The sequence below is a fragment of the Salmo salar genome, chromosome ssa23, assembly GCF_905237065.1.
Source record: "Salmo salar chromosome ssa23, Ssal_v3.1, whole genome shotgun sequence".
In the NCBI taxonomy this organism is placed as follows: Eukaryota; Metazoa; Chordata; class Actinopteri; order Salmoniformes; family Salmonidae; genus Salmo; species Salmo salar.
Window position 1 is genome coordinate 22,132,796 of NC_059464.1, and position 17,490 is coordinate 22,150,285.

A 17,490-nucleotide genomic window follows, 5' to 3' on the forward strand; every position below is an offset into this window, starting at 1 on the left:
AATATCTGCCTTGAAGAATTATTATAACGCAGCGAGAAAACAAACAGAACCTTTTAGCTGTTCAGGCCAATATGGATTCGCTGTGCTTCTTTTAAAGGGGAAATGTATGGATGTGTGCTGTCCCCTCTAGAGAACACTGCTAATTCCCCTGAGGAGGAAAAGATACTGTCTGGGAGAGGTGTAAAGAGGTGGCTCCAGATTCACCGGGAGCGCGGCCCCGACTTAGACATACTCCACTTTTTTTATTAAAGAAAGATAAGGTTGTCACACGATTGATTCTCTTGTATTAAACTTGGTCAACTACAGTAAGGTACTCGGTATCTACAGTATATGACGGTTACAGTGTATATATCCCTGTTACCCACCTCTGGTAAACTGTGTAAACTTTTTGATAAGAGTTTGTCCCCCTCACATTAACCTCTCTCTGCTATGACCTGTCCCCCTAAATCCCTTTTTCCGTTCTCCTTTGTCCTGCCAGCATTTTCCGTTTGCAACTCCAGTACAGTACAGTACAGGTTAGCGCCAGGTGAGCACCTGGGGAACAGGAGGTTCTTCCCAGCTAATATTGGCAACATGACACGATAAGTGCTCCACAGACAGCCTGGGCTGGTCACAGCGTCTGAGGCTGGGCCTGGTAGTGACAAACAGACAGGACTATAAGAGCTCACTGCTGTGGGTCAGAGCTCCACATTACTGACAGACTGCCACCATGCTGGAGAGACTGGTGTTCCTGCTGCTGCTGGCAGCCTACGGTGAGTAGCACACCTGCCTCTGAGCACTAAGAACAGCATGATGCTAATACAACCATATCATCATCACTTCTGACATGGCCATTTATGTCCATTTACGTTTGTTTCACTGTAGGATAAAAGTCACAAAAAACATTTTGTCACAAAAACATCTGTGTGCAAATATATCATGCTGCTAACCGTGGACCGCATGTTTCTCAGCATACGGTTGTGGTACTCCCACCTTCGAGCCCAACACCATCAGGATTGTGAATGGAGAGGATGCCCGCGCCCATAGCTGGCCATGGCAGGTGAAAACAGTGAATTACTTCCCTGTATAAGTCCATTGAACCATACATTCATCATGTTTGTCTTTAACTGTTTTACTGTCTGTGCATCTGTATCCTTAGATTTCAATGCAGGTGAAGCATGGCAGCCGTTGGCATCACACCTGTGGGGGCACTCTGATTGGCTCTCGCTGGGTCCTGACTGCTGGACACTGCGTATGGTGAGTGCCAGTATTGGCCCAGAGAATGGAAGAGTGAGGTATTACTAGAGAATGTGAGTAAAAAGAGGTAATTGAGGTCACGAATGTGAAGCAGAATATTGGGAAAGTATAGATGTCATTAAAGAGAACTTCATGTTTCTCTGTGATGTTTGGCGTGTCCTCCCCATGCAGGCCTGGAGACGTGTACCGTGTGGTGATGGGAGAGCATGACCAGAGTGTACAGGAGGGAACTGAGCAGATCAGAGACGTGCTGCGTATCCTGGTTCATCCCGACTGGGACATCAACATGGTCGCCGCTGGGTGAGTATCCATCTGATAGACCAAAACAATGCTGAGGACACAGCAACAGCTAGCTACTACTATCACTACCACAACTAAAACTAATGCCACTATTACCACAACCACCAATAGCAACATTATGTCTTCAAGAACAACATAGGATATCGCCACTGTAACCATAATATGCAAACTAGCATGAATGTGGATGACTACAACAACTTGTTTTGTTTTCTCACAGAAATGACCTCGCCCTGCTGAAACTGGACAAGGCTCCCATCATGAATGAGAACGTTGGTCTGGCTTGCCTCCCCGAGGCAGGAGAGATCCCTGCTCATGGAGACGCATGCTTCATCTCTGGCTGGGGAAACCTCTACAGTAAGATATCACATACATCATTCTTCTCTGTGTTACAATATATATATATATATATATATATATATATATATATATATATATATATATATATATATATATATATAGAGAGAGAGAGAGAGAGAGAGAGAGAGAGAGAGAGAGAGAGAGAGAGAGAGAGAATTGTGCTCACAATTCCAGGATCGTGGGTTTGATTGCTGCTGGGACCACCCCTATGAAAAATATATGAATATATATATATATATGAAAGTTGCTTTGGATAAAAGGGTCTGGTAAATGGCTTTTTATATATGTTTGGCTGTGTGGATACTGTGGGCTTGTGACATGTGAAGTTTAATTTAAGGCTATATTTGCCTGTTTATGTTAAGCCACACAACAGTTTTAAAAGGATAGTGCAAGATTTTTGCAATCAAGCCCCTTTTCTACTTACCCAGATTCAGATGAATTTATGGATACCGTTTTTATATATCATACAGCATGACGCTAGTTAGCCATGGCTCACGAAACTACCTACAACTTCCTTCAAACTGCACGCAGAGATATCCATGAATTCATCTGACTGAGTAAGTAGAAAAAGCGTTTAGTTGCCAAAATCTCACACTATCCCTTTAAGATATATGGGGTGTGGACATATACAATATAAGCCTGTTAGTGAATATGATACATAGACATAATGTACTGTATACAGATATACGTAGGATCATAATTTGGGCCAGTTTGCTATAGCAGGAAAATAATCCTGCAGCAACAGGAAATGTGAATTATCATGTGAATTAAAATGATTGGACATTTTTTTGTAGGGGTTGATACATTTTTCATTAGGGCAAATCAAGGCCGATATTTTAAAGTGGAATTTACAAACTTTAGAAGCCTTTTTAAACCTCGAATACACTACAAGTTTGGATTTTCTGCTGTGCAGGAAAATTCTCAGCAACAAAACAGTGATCAAGTTAAGATCCTACATCTGAGGCCTGTGTTTATGTTCCAGTGTATAGTGTCTAACTGAACCCTCCCTGTCCTGTTCTAGCCCATGGTCCCATGCCTGATAAGCTGCAGCAGGCTCTGCTGCCCGTGGTGGGGAACAGTGTATGTAGGCAGAGTGACTGGTGGGGAATGGTGGTGAAGGACACCATGATCTGTGCTGGAGGGGGTGAAGTGTCAGGATGCAACGTGAGTGAGGCAACAAAACATCTTGAGATCATATTCCTACGATAATACAGTAATATTACTTTCACCATAACCTGTATGACATAATAACCAACGTTTGTAAAACACTTTCTGTCTCTCGCCTTATCCCCCCCCCGCCCCCATGCCCCCCCATGCCCTTATCTCTGTCTGCAGGGGGACTCTGGAGGTCCTCTGAACTGTAAGGGTGCTGATGGTAAGTGGTACGTCCAGGGCGTGACCAGCTTTGTGTCCTCTCGCGTCTGCAACGAGGTGAAGAAACCAACCGTCTTCACCCGCATCTCAGCCTTTACTGACTGGCTCAGCAATGTAAGTCATGTAACAATACAGTTCCCTCTCACCTCTGACCTATAACATGCTCACCCACTGTTCTCAGATCTGTGTAACGCACAACAAAGTTACACATGATTTGTAACACACAAAACATGTTTTTCTTGTCTCCTCCTCAGACAATGCTTTACTATTAAGGATCCGACTGTATCTCGGAGGCTGGCAGATGGCCATCTTGAATACATTTTGCCCAATAAATCACATGCCCATGGTTCAGATTCTGTACCCCTTCTGTGTTCTTTATAAAGTGGGGCGGGAGTCTGAGCCTGTTTGGAGAGGAATAGCAGACTTCAGTGGCTATATCTGTGGTGAGGAATATTTTGGATGGGGGAAATAGGTCATGTGAAAATAATGATGACCTTGTGGTCACATGCTGGGGTTAGTTAATATTTTGCTACCTTGGGCTTTTAGATATAGCAGTCTAAATTGCACGTTTTCTTCCTCAATATTTGAGTGTAGCCTATCACAAAACCCTTCATCAGCAGGGCTGTAACCAGGGTCTGAGTTTTATTGAGGTCCATCTAATAAATGTTAAAGAAGTTGAAGCCCATTTACTGCACTTCTATACAACTCTAAAAAAATGCATTATCACATTGGTTACTGTAGCTTCATTCACCTCAGTCAATCTACAAACACAAACTATTAGCTATACAATTAGTGGCTATACATGAACTCACATTAACACGGCACCGGGATTAAAAACTAAAGTTTAATGCGTATAGAGGGATCTGTTAGCAGAAAAAGTATTTTATTATCAAAAAGTAAAGAAATGAGTTTGCAGATTTAAAAAAAAAGTTTTACAGTGAATTTCCTGCAATTCTATTTGCCATTGGGTAGGGAGAGATTTTTGCAGTTTAAAATACAAATGTCCTGCAATTCTACACATTTTGCCTTGCTAATATGATATCTGAGTGAGAGTGACTAACAAAATCAAATGAGGGACCCCTGGAGGTCAGGGCCCCTGGGCACATGCCCTGCATGCCCTGTTGGTAATTCGGCCATGATTTGGCTACTACAAGTTTAGATAGCTGGCTAGACTAACTATTTACCCATCAAATTATTGTTTTACTGACATGGGCTAATTCAGTGACTTTCAGTGAGTGACATAACAAGAGGAAAACTGCTGATGCACAACCAAGTTTCAAAATTGCACCTTGTGTTTTCTACTCTTCTAACTCTCAACAGTAAGTTGAGACCCCACAATTACTGAGGTCCGGCCCTCGGTGTCCTCATATGTAGGCTTAATTATGGCACTGTTCATCAGTAGGTTTACTGGAGATTAGCACATATTCACACTCCATGAACATTTGCAATCACACTTTTAATGTGAATGTATCAAGAAACTGTACCTGTCAGCGTTACTTTTGTCTGAGTGAGTTTTATTTGTGTTTTTTTGCATTCCTGGAGAAGAAGTGACCCGAGTGGGCTCCTGAGTGGCGCAGCGGTCTAAGGCACTGCATCTCAGTGCTACAGGTGTCACTACAGACCCTGGTTCGATTCCAGGCTGTATCACAACTGGCCATGATTGGGTGTCCCATAGGGAGGCGCACAATTGTCCCAGTGTCATCTGTGTTAGGGTTTGGTCAAGGTAGGCCATCATTGTAAATAAGAATTTGTTCTTAACTACTTGCTTGGATAAATAATAGGTTAAATAAAAAAGTGGAAGTGGTGACTGACTGGCCACCCTTCCGGGGTCACGGCTTCATTCCTCTTTTTCTGCGTGATCTGAGATAAACAAGTGGCCGTCCATATAGAGCGCCTTCGAGAGAGCATTGCTGATAAATCACCGCCGAGGCCAGAGAAGTGGCAGCGTCGGCACCCTGCCATAGAGTGGGCGGGAAAAGAGTGTAGTCGGGGAGTATGGGAGGGGGGAAGTGGATAAATTGGTGGTGATGGCTAACCTTGACTTCAAATTGCTACAACTCGCCACTGGTTGGATCAAACATGGGATGATGTGGAAAATATACACCCCCTCGGCCCCACCCCTTCCCGTTTATTTTTTTCCCTGCCATTATATAACATTTTTCTAACGCGTTGCTGAGCAGGCCTATGTGAAATGTGTGAAACGATTACCGTCAAAAGGCCTTCTGTTTTCCAGTCAGCAGTTTTCTACTCAGGCAGAACCCTGTGATCAGGACCAAACATTAACCGCGGTGTGGTGATGTCACTTTAATTAAACCTTTGCCTCTGTGTAACCTGCAGTGCTCCCAGCACTATTATGCTACATGGCCTGATCCTATAGCTCCATGCAGGATTCTATTTGGGATGACAATGGCCTATACAGTAATTTATATGCCTAGTAGCTAGCCTATATTGTTTTTTCTGTGGTAACCTAACTACCCTTTAGCATTACTTTCCCAGAGATAAACTCCACAGTATAGGCTACATACATAACTACAACAGTATACAGTACAGTATGCCCACATCCACATGGAAAACATTTTATCATTGGACGGAAAATTTAAACATGCCCTGAGGTGTCATGTGACAGCTGGTTGGGCTATAAGTCTACACACAACGGGACTGACATAGAATTAATAGGATCTCTATGGGGATTGATCTGAGGTGAATTTCTGCTGGTTGAAGCAATGACTAGAGTTTCTCATGGCCTCTCCTCAACCATGCTTGCGGATTGTGTGTGTATGCAGATGTCTGGATGAGTTTGGGCTGGGGGGGCAGATACTGTACCTCGTGGGGATGCAGCCTGCTGCTGGGACAAAAGGAGGTAGGCTGCACAATGCCAGGGCTGTTCTCAGAACACTATGATTTAACTGGACAAACAAGGAGAAATGTTAGTCCTAACTTGTAACTGCTACATTGTGCTCTTGCTAGGCTAAATTATGTTATTTTGTTATGAGAGAAAGTAAAGTCACCTCAGATGTACCACATCTCGGAAATATGAATATACAGTATGTTAACGTTTTGCAGTGAGTCTGATTTGTGTTTTTACCGGTCATTCATCACCCTCTGCTGGTGATCACCAGCTCCTGCTAGGAGTCATATGTACAGTGAGGGAAAAAAGTATTTGATCCCATGCTGATTTTGTACGTTTGCCCACTGACAAAGAAATGATCAGTCTATAATTTTAATGGTAGATTTATTTGAACAGTGAGAGACAGAATAACAACAGAAAAATCCAGAAAAACGCATGTCAAAAATGTTATAAATTGATTTGCATTTTAATGAGGGAAATAAGTATTTGACCCCCTCTCAATCAGAAAGATTTTTGGCTCCCAGGTGTCTTTTATACAGGTAACGAGCTGAGATAAGGAGCACACTCTTAAAGGGAGTGCTCCTAATCTGTTTGTTACCTGTATAAAAGCCACCTGTCCACAGAAGCAATCAATCAATCAGATTCCAAACTCTCCACCATGGCCAAGACCAAAGAGCTCTCCAAGGATGTCAGGGACAAGATTGTAGACCTACACAAGGCTGGAATGGGCTACAAGACCATCGACAAGCAGCTTGCTGAGAAGGTGACAACAGTTGGTGCGATTATTCGCAAATGGAAGAAACACAAAATAACTGTCAATATCCCTCGGCCTGGGGCTCCATGCAAGATCTCACCTCGTGGAGTTGCAATGATCATGAGAACGGTGAGGAATCAGCCCAGAACTACACGGGAGGATCTTGTCAATGATCTCAAGGCAGCTGGGACCATAGTCACCAAGAAAACAATTGGTAACACACTACGCCGTGAAGGACTGAAATCCTGCAGCGCCCGCAAGGTCCCCCTGCTCAAGAAAGAACATAAACATGCCCGTCTGAAGTTTGCCAATGAACATCTGAATGATTCAGAGGACAACTGGGTGAAGGTGTTGTGGTCAGATGAGACCAAAATGGAGCTCTTTGGCATCAACTCAACTCGCCGTGTTTGGAGGAGGAGGAATGCTGCCTATGACCCCAAGAACATCATCCCCACCGTCAAACATGGAGGTGGAAACATTATGCTTTGGGGGTGTTTTTCTGCTAAGGGGACAGGACAACTTCCCCGCATCAAAGGGACGATGGATGGGGCCATGTGCTGTCAAATCTTGGGTGAGAACCACCTTCCCTCAGCCAGGGCATTGAAAATGGGTCGTGGATGGGTATTCCAGCATGACAATGACCCAAAACACACAGCCAAGGCAACAAAGGAGTGGCCTAGCCAGTCTCCAGAACTTAATCCCATAGAAATCTGTGGAGGGAGCTGAAGGTTCGAGTTGCTAAACGTCAGCCTCGAAACCATAATGATTTGGAGAAGATCTGCAAAGAGGAGTGGGACAAAATCCCTCCTGAGATCATTTTATAAAATTTTTGACATGCGTTTTTCTTGATTTTTTTGTTGTTATTCTGTCTCTCACTGTTCAAACAAACCTACCACTAAAATTATACACTGATCATTTCTTTGAAAGTGGGCAAATGTACAATATCAGCAGGGGATCAAATACTTTTTTCCCTCACTGTAGCTATGGTTCTGCCATCATGGCGTAACAGTTACATTTACATTTACCTCATTTAGCAGACGCTCTTATCCAGAGCGACTTTCAAATTGGGTGCACCTCAGCCACGCTCAAGGTACTAAACGATATCATAACTGCCATCGATAAAAGACAGTACTGTGCAGCCGTCTTCATCGACCTGGCCAAAGCTATCGACTCTGTCAATCACCATATTCTTATCGGTAGACTCAAAAGCCTTGGTTTCTCAAATGAGTGCCTCGCCTGGTTCACCAACTACTTCTCAAATAGAGTTCAGTGTGTCAAATCTGAGGGCCTGTTGTTCGGACCTCTGGCAGTCTCTATGGGGGTGCCACAGGGTTCAATTCTCAGGCCGACTCTTTTCTCTGTATATATCAGCGATGTCGCTCTTGCTGTGGCTGATTCCTTGATTCACCACTACGCAGGTGACACCATTCTGTATACATCTGGCCCTTCTTTGGACACTGTGTTAACAAACCTCCAAACGAACTTCAATGCCATACAACACTCCTTCCGTGGCCTCCAACTGCTCTTAAATGCTAGTAAAACTAAATGCATGCTCTTCAACCGATCGCTGCCCGCACCCGCCCGCCCGACTAGCATCGCTACTCTGGACGGTTCTGACTTAGAATATGTGAACAACTACAAATACCTAGGTGTCTGGCTAGACTGTTAAACTCTCCTTCCAGACTCATATTAAGCATCTCCAATCCAAAATTAAATCTAGAATCTATTTCGCAACAAAGCCTTCTTCACTCACTCTGCCAAACATACCCTCGTAAAACTGACTATCCTACTGGTCCTCGACTTCGGCGATGTCATTTACTAAATAGCCTCCAACACTCTACTCAGCAAACTGGATGCAGTCTATCACAGTGCCATCCGTTTTGTCACCAAAGCCCCATATACCACCCACCACTGCGACCTGTATGCTCTTGTCGGCTGGCCCTCGCTACATTTTCGTCGCCAGACCCACTGGCTCCAGGTCATCTATAAGTCTTTGCTAGGTAAAGCTCCGCCTTATCTCAGCTCACTGGACACAATAACAACACCCATCCGAAGCACGCGCTCCAGCAGGTATATCTCACTAGTCATCCCCAAAGCCAACACCACCTTTGGCCGCCTTTCCTTCCAGTTTTCTGCTGCCAATGACTGAAATGAATTGCAAAAATCGCTGAAGTTGGAGACTTATATCTCCCTCTCTAACTTTAAGCATCAGCTATCTGAGAAGCTCACCGATCGCTGCAGCTGTACACAGCCCGTCTGTAAATAGCCCACCCAACTACCTACCTCATCGCCATATTGTTTTTATTTACATTTTTTGCTCTTTTGCACACCAGTATTTCTACTTGCACATCATCTGCACGTCTATCACTCCAGTGTTAATTTGCTAAATTGTAATTACTTCGCTACTATGGCCTATCGTTTTTATTTACTTTTTTTGCTCTTTTGCACACCAGTATTTCTGGCCTTACCTTCTTACTCCATTTGCACACACTTTATATAGATTTTTCTATTGTTATTGACTGTAGTTTTGTTTATCCCATGTGTAACTCTGTGTTGTTGTTTTTTTGTCGCACTGCTTTGCTTTATCTTGGCCAGGTCGCAGTTGTAAATGAGAACTTGTTCTCAACCGGCCTACCTGGTAAAATAAAGGTGAAATAAAAAAATAAAAAAATTGTTATATTGACTACGTACGTCCTAGCTCACTCCTTAATATCTTAATCGAAATTACAGATTGCCTCTTATCCGCTTGTCGTCCCCTTACGCCATAGTTTGTACATCTAAATTGTCATTAGATACCACATTTGCTTCAGTAAGTCAGCCATATCAGCTATGTTTTTTAAAGGCAGTAAATGAGGCTGAATGAACTGTTTCGCTGCCAGACAAGGCTCCGCTGATAGCCAGGTGTAGCAGGGGTAAGGTGTTGGGACTGCTGTTGGGACAGCTTTATGTAGGCCCTAAGAGGTTTTGGGCACCGTTTGTCACCGTTATAGTGCAATTAATGTATTGTTTAGTGTTGTGTTGTGTAGTGGCTTTGCTGGCATCCCACTTGTTGTAATTTCTTTGCCCCACCAAGATTTACATGCTAAAATCACCACTGCTCTCAGAATATTTTGATTCAAAAAAGTGTTAAGGACTGTTATCCGTATGAGACTGGCAAGTACAGTCACCGTGTGGGGACTCCCTACTGTTTAGGATGATGCTGTCAGTCCACAGTTTGAAATTGTCACAGCCAATCTGATAGAGTGCATGAATGAGTGCATGAACAACATGAATGTTAGCTCAACTCAATGACTGGAACGAATTGCAAAAATCGCTGAAGTTGGAGACTTATATCTCCCTCACTAACTTTAAGCATCAGCTATCTGAGCAGCTCACCGATCGCTGCAGTATATTAATATGGTTTGATATTATGGTACAGAAGGCTTTTCATAAACCTTAAAGGGAGGATGCACTTCCTGATTTGGACAAGTTTTGAAGATTGCTCATTAAGAAATGCTAGTGGCCATGACAGAAGTCAAACAAGAGTTGTCTTGGGGGTGTGGTATGATGTGGGAGTGTTATGTTGTTTGTCCCTCCTGTCACCATAGTAACAAAATAGTCACTTCCTTAAAATAGTCAGAATTAATCTAAGATAAATCAAGAAATCTGTCATTAATTTAGATGTTTTTGCTGAGTAGGTCTTAGTCGCACAAATTTACATCTAGCTAAGGTGTTTGGTGCAGTATTTCTCAAGTAAAAACATGTCGATTAAAAACTAGTCAGTGCACTGAATACAGTCTATCGAGTCGGGAAAGTCTGGCTGCGCGTTCAGGACTGATTTCTGAGAATAATAATCTGTCAAACTATCCTAAAATCCCAAACTATGCACAAAATCACTTGCTAGCTAGCAAAGTTCCAACTCTGTGTTTGTCAATGAAGTTAGAAAGTAGTAGCTAGCAGGCACATTGAGCAGCCAAGCCACAATCAGCTCATTAACTCTCTGGCGAGTGGCAACGTTTGTGCTTCGGTGATGTTTTATTTTTTACAGGTTGCGGGGGGACACAAGATGCTTGTGAATGGGTTTGGAATATTGACAAGTTGCAGTGTGTATACAAGTGTGCTCTGATCGTCTCAATCCTCCATTTTCCCCAAAAAGTGGCAGACTCGAGTGATTGACACTATCAAGCACATCAGCAAGTTGCCACTCCATAAAGGGCTTAAAGCCAAGGATTATTTCAATATAACATTGGCGACATGTTGTCTTAAGTAAACAAGCCTAAGGCACAGCATAATGTGAAGGTCTGTCTCACTGTCTGGAGGTTCTGGCTGCTATGATTGGATAGTGCACACGCAGCTGATGGAGTGAAATCAGCACAGCTGCTTCTCTCGTGTTAGTGGGCAATGGTCCAAGTAAGTGGGCATCATCTTAATCCATACCGAACCCTCCAGTAAGTCTTGACGAACTCACTTACAAAACTTTGTTTTGGACAAGACTGACCAAAATTATCCTATTTACACTTCGTAGTCAAATTTGACACATTTTCTGACTCAAATCCATGCCACATAGGCCGTTTCAAACCAGAGAAGTTGGTTCTAAGAGGCAGTTGACCTTTAATCCCAAACCTGAAAAGGTAAATGAAGAGGGAGAAACTCTGTCGAGTTCACAGAGTGACTGTGCGTGCTGATACGGCTAAATTGTTTTCCATCACTCCAAGGCAGTGTGGTAGGCCTTCATGGTGACCTTGACTGCAGATACCACCTTTCTCTCCACAGCCTCTTAGGGTAAACTAGTTGAGACGAGTTCTATCAGCTGAGAGTGTTTATGGCTTTATAGACAACTAATGGAGTACTATAGGGCTTGGTGGCCCCTGGTGATAAGGAGGAAAACTCTCTGAACCTGCCTGGACTACAGTGCCAGTGCAGCAGGCAGATAACTACGCAGTGTCAACTTAAAGGCCCTCTGGGCAATCATTAACCACCATTCCATAATAGTACATTACCGGAGAAATTAAATAAAACCATTTCAGATTAAATGCTATTTTGAATATATAATTTCATAAGACCTCTCAGAAAAATAGATCATTACAGACCAAAAATGTTGAGCATGGTAACGTTTCAGCACACTTTATTGTAAATGATCATATAGTAATCTCAGTTTTAATCCTACCAAATAAATATTTTATTAGAGCGTGGGTGGAGGGCCAATCCATGACGGGTAAAGGTTATGCCACAGCTCAGCTGTACCTCCCATAGAATGTGGGACTCCTTAAGTCATATGGAAAAAACGAATTGCTTCAGTATGCATGGTTAATAAATGACTGGATGAATTGTAAAATCCACTCACATGAAAAGGTACTGTAGTACTTGATGTTACCTGTTTGTCATAAACCCTGTGTAAAAGTATGTGTATTATAGGGTAGCAGATACTCAACCTCCCTTCACCCTTCACATTTCATAATATGTAGTGTGTAACTTTCTTTTTAAAGTGGTCCTTGAAATTGAAATAATGTGTGCACTCAGAAGAGTGCAAGGACATTTATCGTGTGACAGTCTACAAACATTTGAATACTGTACATTGCCTGGAGGCTTGACACTGAGAGGGCACCTCAAAAGAATCACTCCCTTAGGCATACAACTTGCCACTTGTGTCACGCCTGCTCCCGCACTTCCCCCCTGGCGCTTGAGGGCGCCAGGCTCCCCAGCATTGCGCACTCCTGCAATCATCATTACACACACCTGCCTTTCCCTGTCACGCGCATCAGCGATTATTGGACACACCTGGACTCAATCACCGCTGTCATTACCTGCTTCTCGTCTCCGTTGTCATCAGTCCTTACAACTTGATTTTAAAGCTTTAATTGTGTCATAATCCAACTAAGAGGCGTATCCTTGACCTAGTATGTAATCCAAAATACATTTCTAACCAATAAAGTTCAAACACATATAGTTTTTGAGAGAACAGGATCTGGGATAGGATAAGTCTGACGGTGCAAGTCCTTAACATAAAAGATACATTTAAAAAAGATACTGACAAAGTGAAAGTCTTACTGATTGAGACACTGTAACTTCACTCGAATCAAGCTCAAAGGTAACTGTCACACTTACATTAGGCATATCTGGTCATTATTCCCCACATAGGAGCAAATATAGCAGGTGAACACCTACCAGGGGCAATTAAATGGGTGTCTGTTTGTATTATTGGCATTGCAGTAGTAATAGTAACAATCTGTGAGATAGGGATTAAACTATTGTGATAAGCTGTATTTTTTATGACATTCTCATCAGTGGGCAATGGGCATCACCATGACATGATGATAAGAACATTAGTTACTGTCCTAGCCACTGTATGATGTCATCGGACTACAGATAAGAAAGATTGAGGCAATCGTTGTTGTGCTTGGTCCCCGTAAATCAAGGATTTGGAGGTAAATGTTGCAGTTGCTTATGATACTGTACAGTCAAGCTTTAAAATGTTAAAGTTACTTATGAAGCCTGAGCAATATTTTGGGGCAAGAGTATCAGCAAAAGCTTCAGCAGATGACCTTGTGTTTTGCTAATTCAATTTCACATGTCAGATCAAAACAGATAGCAGTATGCTGTCCAACCAAAAATGTTTGTTATTAGAGTCAAAACAGTTGTTAATACCATTATTTAAGACATTTTCAATTGTCTTTACTATTTAATACTATATAGAGAAAATAACATTATCAAAAGCAAAAAAAAAAATCGTAAGCACAAAAAAAACTAATATATTGGGAATAACCGAGAATAACCTTGATTGAGCATTTTCAATTGATTGGGAGTTGGTTGGTTGTGTGGCTAGGAATTACAAAAGCCATTAATCACAAATCAGTCACCAATGAATTGTGTGGCATGTAGCTTTGAACTGAACTACACTTGTATGGACTCTACAAAGCATGGTCTCTACAAAGCATGGACTCCACAAAGCATGGACTCCACAAAGCATGGACTCTACAAAGCATGGACTCCACAAAGCATGGACTCCACAAAGCATGGTCTCTACAAAGCATGGACTCCACAAAGCATGGGCTCCACAAAGCATGGACTCCACAAAGCATGGACTCTACAAAGCATGGACTCCACAAAGCATGGACTCTACAAAGCATGGACTCCACAAAGCATGGACTCTACAAAGCATGGACTCCACAAAGCATGGTCTCTACAAAGCATGGACTCCACAAAGCATGGACTCTACAAAGCATGGACTCCACAAAGCATGGACTCTACAAAGCATGGACTCTACAAAGTTTAGAAAGCGTTCCACAAGGATGCTGGCCCATGCTGGCCCACATTTGTGTCATGTTGGCTGAATGTCCTTTGGGTAGTGGACCATTCTTGATACACACGGGAAACTGTGTAGCGATAAAAACCCAGCAGCGTTGCAGTTCTTGACACAAACTTCTGCGCCTGGGACCTACTACCATAGCCCATTCAAAGGCACTTAAATATTTTGTCTTGCCCATTCACACTCTGAATGGCACACATACACAATCCATGTCTCAATTGTCTCAAGGCTTAAAAATCCTTCTTTAACCTGTCTCCTCCCCTTCATCTTGTAACGCCCTGGCCATAGAGAGGGGTTTTTGCTCTTTATTTTGGTTAGGCCAGGGTGTTACATTGGGTGGGCGTTCTATGTTCTGTTTCTATGTTTTTGTATTTCTTTGTTTTGGGCCGTGTGTGTGGCTCCCAATCAGGCACAGCTGAAGTTCGTTGTTGTTGATTGGGAGTCACACATAAGTGCAGGTTTTTCCATTGGGGTTTTGTGGGTAATTGTTTCTGTCATTGTGTTTCACCTGACAGGACTGTTTGGCTGTCGTTTTTTTCTTGTTTTGTTTGTATAGTGTTCTTTCTTAATTAAATATGATGAACACTAACTCCGCTGCGTTTTGGTCCACTCTCTCTCACGGCAGCCGTTACAGAATTACCCACCAACAACGGACCAAGCAGCGGAGGAAGGAGCAGCGCCAGGAGGAGCAAGAATCCTGGACCAGGGAGAGAAAAGACTGGACATGGGAGGACATCCTGGAAGGCAAGGGATCCTACACTTGGGAGGAGATCCTGGTCGGAAGGGATCGCCTCCCATGGGAACAGGTAGAGGCACTCAGAAGAGTGGAGGCAGCAGGAGAAAAGGACCAAAGGTATGAGGGAACACGGCTGGGCAGGAAGCCCGAGAGGCAGCCCCCCCCAAATAATTTGGGGGGGCACACGGGGAGTGTGGCAGAGTCAGGTTGGAGACCAGAGCCAGCTCCCCGTGCTTACAGGAGGCAGCGCAGTACTGGTCAGACACCGTGTTATGCGATAAAGCGCACGGTGTCCCCGGTACATCCCAGCTCCTAACATCTGCCGGGGGAGGTTGGGCATCGAGCCAGGACGGGTTGTGCAGGCCGTGCGCTCTAGACCTCCAGTGCGTCTTCTGGACCCGGTCCGTCCTGTGCCTCCTCCTAGGACCAGGCCACCAGTGGGTCTCCCCATCCTGGTCCGTCCTGTGCCACCTCCCAGGACTAGGCCTCCAGTGGGTCTCCCTATCCTGGTCTGTCCTGTGCCTGCTCCACGGACCAGGCCTCCAGTGGGTCTCCCCATCCTGGTCCGTCCTGTGCCTGCTCCACAGACCAGGCCTCCAGTGGGTCTCCCCATCCTGGTCCATCCTGTGCCACCTCCCAGGACTAGGCCTCCAGTGGGTCTCGCCAGTCCGGAGCCGCCAGAGCCACCCGCCAGTCAGGAGCCGGAGCCGCCCGCCAGTCAGGAGCTGCCAGAGTGGCCCGCCTGTACGAAGCTGCCAGAGTGGCCCGCCTGTCCGGAGCTGCCAGAGTGGCCCGCCTGTCCGGAGCTGCCAGAGTGGCCCGCCTGTCCGGAGCTGCCAGAGTGGCCCGCCTGTTCGGAGCTGCCAGAGTGGCCCGCCTGTCCGGAGCTGCCAGAGTGGCCCGCCTGTCCGGAGCTGCCAGAGTGGCCCGCCTGTCCGGAGCTGCCAGAGTGGCCCGCCTGTCCGGAGCTGCCAGAGTGGCCCGCCTGTCCGGAGCTGCCAGAGTGGCCCGCCTGTCCGGAGCTGCCAGAGTGGCCCGCCTGTCCGGATCTGCCAGACTGGCCCGCCTGTCCGGATCTGCCATCGCCGCCCGCCAGCCGGGCGCAGCCAGGGTCATCCGGCAGCCGGGCGCAGCAAGGGTCGCCCGCCAGCCGGGCGCAGCAAGGGACACCCGCCAGCCGGGCGCAGCCATCGCCGCCCGCCAGCCGGGCGCAGCCAGGGTCGTCCGCCAGCCGGGCGCAACAAGGGTCGCCCGCCAGCCGGGCGAAGTCAGGGTCGCCCACCAGACCTTCGGCGCGGCCAGGTGCGCCACCTAAGAGGGCAACGCCAAGGGTGGGGCAGAGGCCACATCCCGCACCTGAGCCGCCGCCGTAAGAAGGCCCACCCGGACCCTCCCCTTCAGTGTCAGGTTTTGCGGCCGGAGTCCGCACCTTGGGGGGGTACTGTAACGCCCTGGCCATAGAGAGGGGTTTTTGTTCTTTATTTTGGTTAGGCCAGGGTGTTACATTGGGTGGGCGTTCTATGTTCTGTTTCTATGTTTTTGTATTTCTTTGTTTTGGGCCGTGTGTGGCTCCCAATCAGGCACAGCTGAAGTTCGTTGTTGTTGATTGGGAGTCACACATAAGTGCAGGTTTTTCCGTTGGGGTTTTGTGGGTAATTGTTTCTGTCATTGTGTTTCACCTGACAGGACTGTTTGGCTGTCGGTTTTTTCTTGTTTTGTTTGTATAGTGTTCTTTCTTAATTAAATATGATGAACACTAACTCCGCTGCGTTTTGGTCCACTCTCTCTCACGGCAGCCGTTACACATCTACACTGATTGAAGTGGATTTAACAAGTGACATCAATAAGGGATCATAGTTTTCACCTGGAATGTCATGGAAAGAGCAGGTGTTAATGTTTTGTATACTAAGTGTATGATGGCACAAACAAGGACATGGATACCTTATCCTAAATACATTATAGCCTTCCTCTCTGCAACATGCAGTAATAAACAAATGTTTTTCCAATTTTTACTTAGATTTCATCAAAAATCAACAATTGACGCAAGGGACCAGCTGCTACTTAATAACAAGTCAATCAAAAATCAACCAATATTGAATGTTGATTTGATATGGGTTTGTTTATTTTTTATTTATTTTTACTGTACAACATGGAGGAAAATGTAGCTACAGTTCTCTTTTCATATCCCTAGTCTTAAGTCCAACGGGGGTGGTTTTCTTGATCAAAATGCAAAAACTTAGATAATAGTTTGGTGCCCTTTCCACAAACCCAATGAACCTGTTTACATGCTGGCACACAATTTTTTATGGCATCATTTTATTGCTCTCTAAGAATAACAAAGAATTATGATATCTGTATAATCATTTACCAAGACATAAAATAATATTTGTTCCTTTACATTCAAAAGTAATATGCTGTGTTATCTGTATCATAAAGATACAGTAGATTGGTCGAAGTGTGAGCGTGGATGCGTACGTGTGTGTGTGTGTGTGTGTGTGTGTGTGAGAGTGTATGTTTTAGTTTTACTATCCTTGTGGGGACCAGAAGTCCTCACAAGGATGGTAAAACAATGAAAATTAGTGAGTGAGATTTGATTAGCC

General features: G+C 44.7%; 1 protein-coding gene across 1 annotated transcript; it reads left to right on the forward strand.

The window, feature by feature from the left end:
• The first annotated feature begins 702 nt into the window (after window positions 1–702).
• On the forward strand, window positions 703–3,617 carry cac3 (Proproteinase E). The gene is made up of 8 exons (NM_001141364.1): window positions 703–752; window positions 951–1,039; window positions 1,139–1,236; window positions 1,408–1,536; window positions 1,754–1,890; window positions 2,915–3,057; window positions 3,229–3,381; window positions 3,522–3,617. The coding sequence occupies exons 1-8, from the start codon at window positions 710–712 to the stop codon at window positions 3,537–3,539; spliced, it is 810 nt and encodes a 269-aa protein (NP_001134836.1). The 5' UTR covers window positions 703–709; the 3' UTR covers window positions 3,540–3,617.
• Window positions 3,618–17,490: the final 13,873 nt, after the last annotated feature.

Excerpts from the sequence above, each read along its gene's own strand:
- cac3 (NM_001141364.1), top strand. The coding sequence starts at position 710 with ATGCTGGAGAGACTGGTGTTCCTGCTGCTGCTGGCAGCCTACG. Across the intron at positions 1,040-1,138 it reads CCCATAGCTGGCCATGGCAG|ATTTCAATGCAGGTGAAGCA; the intron begins GTGAAAACAGTG and ends CTGTATCCTTAG. Across the intron at positions 1,537-1,753 it reads ATCAACATGGTCGCCGCTGG|AAATGACCTCGCCCTGCTGA; the intron begins GTGAGTATCCAT and ends GTTTTCTCACAG.